The 13,009-nt window shown below is 37.2% G+C and overlaps 1 protein-coding gene across 2 annotated transcripts in view; it reads right to left on the bottom strand.

Moving 5' to 3' along the window:
* Positions 1–13,009, bottom strand: part of GRID2 (glutamate ionotropic receptor delta type subunit 2) — a gene marked incomplete at both ends in the record, with an annotated part of 694,960 nt that overhangs the window by 536,797 nt on the left and 145,154 nt on the right. For both annotated transcript variants that reach the window (XM_082281726.1, XM_082281727.1), the window contains one exon: positions 11,409–11,564. In XM_082281726.1, coding sequence (XP_082137852.1) covers positions 11,409–11,564 — 156 coding nt within the window. The remainder of the gene's footprint in view (positions 1–11,408; positions 11,565–13,009) is intronic.

Below are 13,009 nucleotides of genomic sequence, written 5' to 3'. Positions count from 1 at the left end.
CTCCTGAAGCCAATGAATAGACAATAAGGAGTGTTCTACATGAATTGGTCCCTGCATTAAACATTAATAGATATGAAGAATAAAAGGGGACAAACTTTCAAGTCACTATTACTGCTGGTGATAGGCTCAACTTCTCTTCCTTCCTCCTTAAATTCCCTTCCCATTAATGCAAGAGGTAAGTGCAACTTCACACCGTGTTTGGTCATGTCAAGTTTTTCCTCAAGAACACCTTTTGCATTACCAAATTACAGTCTATAAAGGCACAAACTGAACAAGCTGAAGGCACAGAGCACAAACACGCAGGAAAAAAGATTTCAAAATGCCAAGTAATTATAAAAAAAAAAAAAGATAAAAATCTGGAATTTAAAACTCCCTGACAGAAGATAAATGGGACCAACTCTTACAAGGTGGCAATTTTTAAAGTAACAAACTAATACTGTAAAATAACAAAACTTTGCTTTTATTATTTTGGTAGGAACTCCGGAAAATAATTTGAAGTTTAAAAACTAATGCAGTAACTAGTTTTAAGAATGTCCTTAATGTTAAGAACAAGCACAGAAAGGACTATACCTTTCTCATGCTTTTGGAAGCTGCTGATTTCAGCTGCCCATTTCCACTTTGAAATGGTTTTTTTTCAAGGTACTTTCCTCACAAATATCACAGAATGTGAACTTGTTGATCAGTTAGACCAAAGAATCATGTCTTCCAAAGTCATCCTAATTGTAGCAGCAACTGATAAAGTATTACATAAAGTCCAAAACTCTCCTTTGAGGCACAGTTCATGTCAGAGCCTGAGCATCAGCAGTTGCCAAAGGAGGCTCCAGATACCATCTGTGCTCCTCCAGAGTCTGTTCTGGCTAGGAACAGGAGGTGATCCAGTATATTCACTACCTGTAGCCCCTGGAGCTTGCACGAGGAACATCTGCTGATACACAGAAATTTCTAACTTTCTCATCAAGTTAGACTGCACATGAAATGAATGTCTGAACAGCAAAATAAAAAAAAAAAATCACACAGGGAGGAGAAATATATGTGAACTGGAAAACGTGTTACATGTATCAACCTAGTTTGAGGATTTGACACAAAACTTGAACTCAGAAAATCTTGAGTTGTGATCTTGGCATGCCCAAATATATTTAATAAGTACATCTTGGAGTTTTGAAACTAGTTGTGCTCAATTCTCTACGGCAGATTGAGAAATATTGAAAAAGATATATGTTTTATGCTTAAAAAATTGTGACTTGAGTGGGACTCATAGAGCCACTCAATAACTGCTCATGAAGCTTCCCTGGATGCTGACCTTATTTTAAAATATTAATCCTCCAAAAAATGAAATTCAATGAAAAAACGTCCCAACTACAGAATTCCTAGTAACTCTCAATATAATGCTGTTATCTGCTGTTGAAAGACATAATTTTTTTATTAAGAAAGAAGCAGTTGTTACTAACAAAGAGTACAAAGAAAAGTCTTGAATACAGGAACATGTTTTTCTGTATAGGTTTTTTATTGATTTGTGTTTGTTTGGAGGTTTTTTTTAATATAAAGATAAGGTAGAGCAATACATCTTTTAATGCCATGTAAACTAAGACAACAAAGAACATAACTTCAAAACATTTTCTTAAGTTAGTGCTTTCAGAGGTTTGTTTTACACTGTTATTTTTATTCTAAATCAAGGTCACTGTGTTTGGCTAACCCAGCTGAGCTAGGTGCCACTTGCTCCTGTACTGCACAGGTATCTCTAGACTGTCTCCTGCTCTCACCACAGGAACCAGTTTCTACTCCACCATGCGTGGAACTCAACGAGCCAAGCACACAGAAAAATATGATTTTGGCTCAGCATTTGATCCACCAGTGCCAAATTAAGAACGAAAAATACATTGAAAGGCATGATATCCAAAAGAAAGTTGCAACATTGCTTCATCTATACCAGTTTACTCCCTTTTCCTTTCTAGTATCAGAGAACTAGGATTAGCAAAGATCTCAGGAAGAAACTCAAACTTCATGTTTTAAGTAGAACCAATGAGCCTTTTCACAAATATCATGGCAAGTCACTATTTTGCATCACCTCACTCTTCAGACTGCACCCGTTAGACAGAATGTCAACTGTTGCAACCTAGGCAACATTTTTTTTTCTTTTTCTAAACTCCTGGTAAGTCTGAATCAATTTCATTTTCTCTAAACACTCACCTTCTCTGTTCAGGAAACAAAGTTTTTGGTATCCCTTTTCACTGAAATGGCATTTCAGAAGTGCAAAAGTTCTCTTCTCTTAGGGCGCTGTTTTTTCTGTACTTGACAACTAATGATCATTTACTTTCAGCTCCTGGCATCCAACATTAGAGCCAGCTGCTCCAACATCTGGCTGCACCTGGAACAGGGAGTTCACGCTCTCTTCCTGTGCCCTTAGCAAGGGCTGGCTATCACACAGCTTGCCACTGTTCACAGCTTGCTATTAAAGACACATAATATTTTTGAAAAGAAAGTAGCTTCTTGCTGGCTTCCTTTCCTGCACCAGATCACAAAGGGATGGGAGGAACATAAACTGTTTACCTGTAACATGAAACTGCAATTTCTGAGTACAGCTCTCTGGTACTCTGATGACCAAGCCCTGTACACCATAACCCTCTCAGTGTGAAATGTAATGTCAGAAGCCAAACCTCTGTAGGCTTTTACTTATTTAGCTGTGTTTTGTGGCCTGGCACTCTGGAAGATTCATTGTCATTTCAAACTTTTTTCCAGATGTCACAAGGCACAGCCATGACCTGCAGCCATATTTTCTGCTTCCAGCAATACCAGAGGAGCTACAGCCACCTGGCACATTTGGACAACCAGAGGTGCAGGATATGAAAGTGCTGCAAAGATCTACAAGTTTCTAGAGAAAATGAGCCCTTAAAGTAAACAAAATAATGAATACCAGCTGCCAAAGAAAATTAAGTCACTGATTTGGGATTGCTTAAGTATATCCCTGCTCAGGAAAGCCTTTAAGCACGTGCTTAATTTCCACATCAAGTTAAGCCCCATGTGTTAATTCCTTATACCCTTACATAAAGATCCCAAGGCCAAGCTCCCACTTCTGTGTCAACAGAACATGAAAGGCTCTGCAAGACTCCAGTGTCTATTTCAGGCTCAGAGTAAATGTTTTTTAATTACTGTCAACGCTACCTGCTTCATCTGCCCTCTGCAAGTGCTGCACTTAGTGGCTGCATCCTTCAGAGTGGCTTGGCTCACTTCGGTATTCTCCAGACTACACAATGAAGAATTTCAAAACACTGGATTTTAAGGAGAAAAATGAGTTTCAGAAGAGCTTGTAATCACAGAAGCTGAAGGTCCACCCACAGTCAAAATGAATGAGCATCAAAATCCCACAGCAGACATCCTTTCAAAAAGATAACATGAAAGGTTATGGTTTTCCAATATGATTAGTGTTTTAATAAAACTCTTCCTAGTTTCAAAATCTGTCCTTGTAACTGCACTCTTTTGCTCAGATAATTTTTCATAAATTGGTATTTAGTCAAAATTACTTGGTAGTGTACAATATAAAGGGTCTAAGTAACAAGGAACCAAGCTAAAATATAATTAATTTTCCCATCTAAGAGAATGACCTTCATAATTCACTTCAGGCTTCACCTCCAGAGTTGTCATGGCTCATTTCCTCATTACCAAAATTAGATTTTAAAACACTACTGTCCTCCATAAAGTACACTTTGTCTCTGATTATACAAAGAGAGAGAGGAGTGCGTATAAAATTATTTGAAGCACACAAATACCCAGTTGCCTCAAACACAGTACTTACTATGACTACAGTGGCCGAAGAACTAACAGATTATAACAAAACCAGCTTGCAAATGAAACAAAATATTTTTGAGAAGAGAATGAAGAAGTGCAAGGAAGGCTAAAAGGGGAGAATTAAATTAAGAAATTAATTTATTAAAATTAATTAACTCTATTGACTTTTAAACAAGCACTGACATAGATAGATGCAGCAAATATGGATCTGGAAAGGAGTCAGATCCATGTTTGTACCTAAACAGTATGGTGAAACAAGGACCTGATGACTTTCACTTAATTCACAGAATCTGGCCAGCAGAAAGAAAAGCAAAATCTCCAATTAACACTATGAGAGGACTCAGGAGGACTCAATAGAGCAGAAAACAGCTGAATGCAGCAGTTCATGGCTTGGTAGTTGCCACAACCTGCTGCAAGCTTGCAGGCTGTGAGGCCTGTCTGGGAATATACATGTCTGGTTGGGCAGTGATGATTGACTGCTCTAGTAATTTTAGTGGACACTATTCACAAAAGGTTGAGAAGAAAATCCAGAAAGGGTGTCCATTACTTACTTAAGGAGATTACTTTAGGGGACTGATAGCTCAGGGTGCTAGTTAAATAATTGGCATCTAGGAAGATGAACTATCTCTCATTTCCTTTGTCTCTATGCTTTTGTTTGTTAAAATACTCCAAAACCCTCCAGGCTCAGTGGCTTTAAACGTTTAAATGTACTACTGATATTATTTAATCACATCACAATCTGTATAGCTCTCTTAAAAGTAAACGCTTAGCAGTGTGTCAGAGTACATTAACACAGCAGACTGAAGCTCTGTGCTTAATGTATGAAAACACATATTGGGCACTCGTGAATTGCAAGTGGAAACATGTCTATTGAGAAACCAGAAATGATCCAATCTAGGTTTGCAGAATAGCAGCTTGTCCAGCTTTTCCTTTAGTAATGTGATAAAATTCACTCTGCACCTCACCATCAAAAGGCATCACATTTGTCCAGTGTGTATTTATTCATTTATTGGATCCACCTTTATAAAAGGGGTTAGAGGTTAAAAGTCTCACAGTCACATGCTTTTTCAAGCAACAGCCTAGGAAGGAACTTCTTGCAAGCCTATTAAAATTCCTGCCTGTCATTTGAAAGTGGAAGCTCTGATAAAAATGTCAAAATCTGCCATAAAAATTAAGTCGAGCCAAACTTTGGCAACTGAAAATGGTAAATGGCATCAGCGTTAGGAAAATCAGTCCTGCTGTTTTCAAGTCATCAGAAAGCAGAGGGGGGGAAGAAGGACCCCAGAAAAGTAGTGTGGTAGGTAATGCAAAGTCTGAAACACCAAAGTCCTCGGTTTGATGTGTGGCCCCACATAAGCACCTTCAGTCACAGCGTGGCATTTGAATGCTGCAATGCATTGCAGTGTAACGGGGGATGTTACCAGGTCTCCTGGTCACCTGAAGAAAAGTGGTTTCCATAGAAACACTAGTATTCTTTCCTTAAACCACAGCAAAGACATGCAGCATTCATAAAGTGTACATTCAGCAGGGTTTAGGTACTCTGGGAGACAAAGTGGATAACAGCACCTAAAGAAAGGATGGCTGGATCTTGCTCTAGCTTGCACTGGAGTAAGCCTCTTTCCTCCCCTCTTTGGCTCAGCAGTTTGGAAAGCCTATGGCAGAGAAGGCTGTTCAACCACCTTAATATCTATAGCTTAATTTCTCACTTTGCTTAAGCTATCCTGAAAAAAGCCATTCTTGCTAGACTGATTTTTTTTTAATTTCTTTTTTTCTATTTAAATTCATGTGGATTTGGGGGACTTTTTCAGAGCTGAATATAAACAATTTTTTAAATCTTCAAGTATCTGAAAGTCTAGTGCAGCTTACAGCTGCCAGATTTTACTTTCAAACTGGAAACAAAGATAAAGGAAGTTGTCTTACAACCAAAGAAAACATTGTTACAGAAAGAATTAGGAACTGGAAAACTTGGAGGCTCAAAATCCAAAGGCTGGAAAGTGATGGAAGTCTTGCAATTACTGTATCTGCTGTACCACTCTGAGGACTTTCTGAGAATAAATCTGGTCTCCTTTCACAGCCTGCAGTATGCTCTGAGTAGATTACTTCCGGGCAAAGAAAGGTCACAAAAGCTTTGAAATTGTTGATGAAAATATGTTAAAAATGCATCCTGCTCATCCTAAACTAAGCCTCTATTACATGTCCCTTTTTTAGTTCCATCAGTGCTCACTCCTCCCTTCTCTATGATCTTCTCCCATGCAACCACTGCCTTCCCAACTGTCAGGATGTTATCACCAGTGCAGCAACATCTCTTTTCTTAAGCTGTCAACACTCGGACTCCCATGGTACATTTATGCAGATTGGAGATCTGATTGATTTTGTGAGGTTAGCAAGACTAAAATGAGAACAAAGGCTGTGTAAGAGTAGTAGGCTCCTCACCCAGCACTTTGAGAACAGGGCCAAGTGCTGCAACTGCTGGTACATTATGAGAAAGCACAGAGGACAGGTAATTCAAACAATCTCCCACCATATTTTCTGAAGAGCTCATGATACAAGAAATTTGCAATTGCAAACACTTCCAACAGTTTCTGATTTTACAAAGGACTTTTATATCATTATTGAAATGTTTCTCCTCCTCTTCTTCCTTGACTTTTTATAGCTCAAATCCTGCTTGATTTTTTTTTCCTCCTCAGTATATCTTTTTGCATCAAAATCCATTTTACTGGGAAATAAAAAAGCATATTGGAAATAAAATGGAGGGCCAGTGAAGAAGTTCAACCCTGTAAAGATTTAATCTCAAACTGAACATGTACTGGTTAATAAACAGCACAAGGAAGGCTCAGAAATCTGAAGAAATAAGTGACACAAAGTGAAAGAAAGTTTAGCAGGCCATGAAATCTGTGGATTTAAACAGATTTCTATGGTGATCAGAGAAATGGGAAAGGACAATCTTATTACACTCATCTAGTCCCAAAGGCCAAAGCAGATGTATCCATCAGGTTGTAATTTCTGACCATAAAACTTTGCTTGAATAAAATCCTGCATGTGACCTTCATACATATTGCTGCCCTACAAACCTCTGTTACTCTACAGCTGAATCCCATTTAGTTATGACTCACTGCCTTATTTACTTCACTGATCACAATAAGCTTTCAAAAGCCATTAAGAAGGCTTGAGTTGGTGTCTGTAAGCATACTCTGGTGACTAGCCTGAATGACAAAAAGGTTGGGTTAGGAAAAAAAAAGAAAAATAAGCCTCACATATTTCTGATTGCAATAGGAAAATGTGTCCAGAGAAGCTAATTTCAAACAACATTAGTCAAATCTATTTGTCATGTGTTATAGGTAACCTATAGAAGAAAATACTGGATTACTGTAGAATTATTTTTCAAGATAAGTAAAATGTGATATTGTCAAAAGAAAAAAAAAAAAGTTAGGAAAAAGGAGTAAGATTAAAAAAAAACCCACCAGCACTAAATGAAAAGCAAATGTTTGCCAATGGATCTCCAAGGTTGACACACATCTTTGGCCGAGCTCTGACTACCTTCCAGATGCTGTGGATGCCTCAAGCACTGCAAACTCCTGCAGAGTTTGCTCCATAACTCTCAGTGTGCAAGTGGAAATGGCAGCATGAGGGCTGAGGAAACTGTGCTGCACAAGGACGTGTGTCAGCATGAGCCAAGCTATTACCTTTGGTCCAAGCTACCAAAGCCACCCCTTCCCCCCCACTTGCCACAAAAACACAAAGGCCATCACATATTTTATATCAACCTTTCAGCTACTGTATGTCATATTACAAATGATAAATTAAGGACTGCAGGAAACAGCAGGCTCTGAACCATTAAAGCTTTAATTATTAGTGTATTGAAGTAAGCACAAGCATAATAAAACTAAGAGAAAGATAAGAGAACAGAGTGATTTTCTGACAAATGAGAAAATAAGTGTTGTATTTATTTCAACCAAATTTCCCAGTGAAAGAAAAAAAAGAGTCCATTGCAAAGAAATAGAGAAGCATGTCTTTTATGAAAAAATAATTACAGTTTAAGTGTACGTAGAACTCAAACCCTTTTGAAGTCCTGTCCCACCCCTATTTAAATACTGCTGTAAATTGGAGTCTCACAGGAAAGGAAGTAAAGATTATACTAAAACACATTCTTAGCACCACTATGGATCTGGCTCATAATTCCTTGTTTCATAGTACTAAATCACTGACTTGCCACCATGCAAAACCTGACTATCCCAACTTCTTTCTGTGTCTATGTACAAAGAAAACTTCAGTTTCTGCTTTTCCTTTGTGGTACCTGACATGGGCACAGCATAAAAAAGCCAATCACAATATTGTTCCTCTCTCAACCACACAAGCAAGGAAATATTTTGAGACACTGCACAGAAGAGAACTATAAATATTGTGCAGCATTTTGTATCGATGAAAGAAAGAAAGAGAGGAAAGAACCTGCCATGTTGGACATTTCCACAGGGATCACTGTGACTTAGCGACTGGGCTGCAGCTTCCACAAGGGCATGGGATGCACCACACTTGCTGTTGGCCCTTTCTGTGGCCAGCAGAAGGGAAGACTAACTTTCCTAACTTCAAGAATTCCACCTCCTATCTCTATGCACTGGAACATGCCTATAAATTGTCCCTGAGGGCACTTCCAGTGATATTATGGGGCATGTCATTCATAGGTCTTCTAGGATAAAACCACTCAGCTCTGCTATAGTATCATCACCCCAATCAGAGCTGTTAATGAGATGCCCTAAGGTACAAACGGAAGACAATTAAGGGCACGGTAATAGTTTATGAAAAACACATTCAGAGAGAAGAACACAGTACTGCACAGCTGGCAATCCTCTCAAATAATTTATCTTTACATCCCAAAATCATTAGGAAGCGTCGGAGTACTTCTATTTACATTGTTTGGGAGTTACTTGCCAATTTCACTAAAAGTGAAATAAAAGAAATAATGCAGGCTGTCCATTACTGCATTATGAAAAATAACTCTGTACCTAACATCTTGTTTCATGAGGTCTTTGCTCATGACTTCTTGGCTTTTTGAAATTCACAGTCTTAGGCAAATTCTTTATCTTTCTTTATTGATGAAAAGGGCAGTTTAAAGACAAATTTAGACCATTTTTAGACCAATTTTAAGCTGTTATTATGGATCTAATGCTTTAAATAAGCATTTTACCAAGCATTAAAAGTTGGGGGTTTTAAAGGCTATTCTGTGGTTTATACTATAAAAAAAAGTCAAGACCTTAAAGAATTCCAGATATTGTGGCCTAAAACAAAGCAAACTTCAATCAGTTTATATAAAAACAATTAAAACAAACAATTAGTAAATTAAATAAATTGTATATCTTTTAACATTAGGCTCTGCTTCATAGGAGATTCCATGGACCTCAGGCTCAGTGCTAGGATTCCAAGGAAAGGGTCATGCTTGCATGAAACAGACAAGTTTGAGAATACTGAATGTCACACATTGAAAAATATGAGATTTAGCCTCATTGTAGTAATTCTTCTACAAATAAAAGACTGGAATGGCCTGAATGTTTAAATGAACTTTTTTTTTTCTGGTGTTTAGTACAGTGTGTTTTGGTAAGCGTTTGTCAAAGTTATAAACCACATAATATGTGACAAAAGTTAGAGTGGTCCCCTTCCATGCTACTAACATTTCTAGAAATATAATTAAGAGCAGAGAATGAGTGATATAAAGATACAGAGAAAAGGAGAAAGGCAACAAACTGGTGCAAAGTATCTGAAATATTACACTGCAGCTTCTGCCTGTATTCAGTTAAAACAAACCACATTAACTGTGGTAAAATATTTTAACAAGCAAAATGTCACAGGTATGTACGTGCAAAAGATGAAAACCTTTGTTCTTCACTTGGATTATTCCAAACAAAACACAGGGACCTTAAAAGATAGGGAATATATTTGCTAGGCCTGTAGCTGTATTTGACCATGTATTCACAAGAAACAGTTTTTACTGGAAAATAGTGAACTCATCAATATCGCAACCGACCTTTCGTCTCCCCAACAGATGGTAATGAAATTTATGTCAAATATGATCCATTCACATTTCAAATGTTGACTATACCAAGATACTTTCAACAATGACAAACACAACTTTTGCATAAAATAAATAATTGAATACTGAAATATTAGGTCATTAACTCTTTTGGAATGCTCTACTTTACTAGACACTTGCAGTTTCTCTAAATCACTAATACTGTATTTAAAGCATAATTTCATTAAATAGTTTGCAACTACTCAACCACAATGATACAGGAAATTAATTGCTAATTTTCAGAGTTAATTAATGCTAACCACAGAGCATCAGCTAATATCATCCATCCTGGATTTAAAAAAAAAATAAAGAAAAAATGTAGAATGCATCTTAAAAAGATTGAGCTCACTTACTCATTTTCCCCTCTGAATTCTAAAAGTATTGAGTAGTTCCAGTTTCTATGTTAGCCTTTTCAGATGGAAAGAGATGGAATTGATTCTAACCGGAATACTTTCAAAATCACTTCTTTTTCTGCTTCAGCTCTATCAAGCACAGACTGCAATGCTTCTTGTTACACAGATCTATCTACTGGTAAAATTTAACAGAAGAAAATTGACTAAATTACTAAATTCTCAAAAATTAAGAATGTCATAAGTAAAAAAACAAAATAAGCATTAAAGGCTTTTTCAGTAGCATTGCCTTGTCAACAACCAATTGAAGCCAAACCTTTGACTACACAAATATTGAAGAAACTATTTGCGTATTTCCCTTAAATCTCAATGTCAATACAGAGCCAATAGATATAGAAAATCATCAAAATTTACTTTTGTTGTTAACAAAAATTTGGTAATATACCTTCAGTAAATAACTTTGGCATCTCAAGCAGCTGTTAGTGTGCCAGAACAGCAAAGAAATAACCAATGCTTAAACCCCAAATTTGAATCCGTATTTCTAAAGACTTCTCGAGCTGTTTTTCCAGAGAACTCCTCAGTCACACCAGTGATTTACTAATCCAGCTCAGAGGGATTTCAAATATTATTTTCTGTTATCGTCCTGCCACTATCACAGGAGCCCAAAGTAGTGTCGTCATCCCTTGTCCAGTAATTGTGGAATGACCCAAAGGTCAGGCTAAGAACAAAATCATGTTGGACACAGTCAACTTTTGAGTCACCAGGTTATCTTCTCATCCTTCCTTTAAAATATGTAACTTTTTCAGGTGTGCAGGCTGAAAAAGTTACCCACACAACAACCTATGTTTCCCAACAAATTGCCATTAGTTGCACAAAATTAAATGAAAAAGTAGCAGGAAGTAGTCATCATTTTGACAGTATCTTCAAAACAGGCAGGAAAAGAAGAACGATGTAGGCAAAGTGTGTCTGACTTCTTTATCACATTTCAACAGCCTATACATAGAAAATGGATAAAAGGCGGCTTTATAGCTAAAAGTCACTATGACCAACACGAACCAAAGCAGCTAAATCCAAAATTAAATGTGCTATTGGATATTACAAAAAAAAAGGAGCCAACAAAAATTACGAATTCCCATAAAGCTAAGAAACTATCAGGGTAATATTTTGCATGTCACTGCAAAAACAACAGCAAGAAATCTCTTCAGTTGTCCTACCTTCTTGAACCGCCTGGAAAGGATTGTTGCCATCCACAAATGTCACTGAACATGTGATTTTCTCTGTTTGTAAGATTTCATCATTCTGGTTGAGATCAGCAACTGCCATTCGAAAAACTTCCTCATCTTTTTTGGCAGATTCATCAAAAATCGCCCCTGTGGAGAAAAAAAGAACAAAAATCACATTGCACCTTTCATCTGCAGTATCCCAAAGTATTAATCATAAGCACTTAAGACATTTTTTGCTAGAACATCATCCCTTTCTCACTCCTTAAGAGCAGTTCTCTCTATACAGAGCCCAGAAATTGCTCCACAATATACACAATTTTTACATTTTGACATAATTTGCTTTGTGCCTAACTAGTTTTTCCCCAGTATTTCTAGCTGGAATCAATGCTTCTCTTCAATTTATGTCTTAAATTATCTGTATAAGAACACGGCCATGAAACGAAAATTGAGTTTCTTCCAAAAGTGCCATTTAATATATTGAATGACTACAGTGAGCTAGGATATACATTTAACATCATGTCTACTGACAATTAAAAAATATAAAGTTCAAACAATGTGAAACTAAGCCTAAAATAGTAGCAGCACTGGGTAAATGAGGTAGAATTGCCACCCATGATCAATTGACAGGTCAGCAGCCAATATAAATTATTTCAGTTGTAATACCTATAGGATCTGCAAAACAACAGTTCCAGCTAATTGTCTGACTCTTGAGGCCAGTAAGTTAAATTTAAATGGTTAATTAAAATAAGTTCTGCCTTTATAAATCTCACAGAAAGTGAATGTTCTGTCTGTTTCTTCACAACATTTCACAGAACATTGTAAACAGGGAACCAAAACACTCAAGAGGAGCTGGCAGAGTGAGAGTACCCAACTCTCATTTAGCCAATTCTTCACGTGTACTGAAAAAGAACTCCAAGACTGATCCAGAGGTTTTAAGCTTTTTTTCTTTAAACCATAGGATCACTTTTAACATCACTGATTTCCTATTATTTTACGCTTGCTTTTTGTATGAACTATTTATCCAGAAATAAGCTCCAACTACACTGTTATAGTCCTATGACAAATGCTAGATTGTTTAAAACCTTAAAATCAAGGCTGTTAGATTTTCAAGCACCTTGAAAAGCTTTCATTTCCAGGCAGTAGATTAAAGAGACAGAAGGGCTGGGTCAAAATCAGACTTCTGAAAACTGTGTTTATTTCTTTTTGAGGGTCTGCTGTCAGTACAGAACGCAGCTAAGGCAGTGAATGTGCTGAGGCAGACAATAACAACAGAAAATAGTGATCATTGATGACTCCAGGTAAACACCTGCAATCAGTGCTGGAAAGAACTGAAAGCGATTCATTTAGAAGAAATGGCTACTTTAAGATAAATAAACTTCATACAAAGTGTTTACTGTGTTTTTCCCACTGACCTCCCACACTCATCTCCCTGCCAGCACCACTCATCCTTCATGAACATCATCTCCTCCTACAATCTGACCGCTTTGACTCCAGCATTTTCCCTCCTGAAGCTCCTACCATCTGGAACAGCTGTTCTTTACCTCTCCACCTCATTCACCTGTCATCTCTGTGCAAATCTCAGCTGAAAACAT

This window comes from Coloeus monedula (assembly GCF_965178545.1).
Source record: "Coloeus monedula genome assembly, chromosome: 5".
NCBI classification, from domain to species: Eukaryota; Metazoa; Chordata; class Aves; order Passeriformes; family Corvidae; genus Coloeus; species Coloeus monedula.
This window is presented reverse-complemented; position numbering and strand designations above follow the sequence as displayed.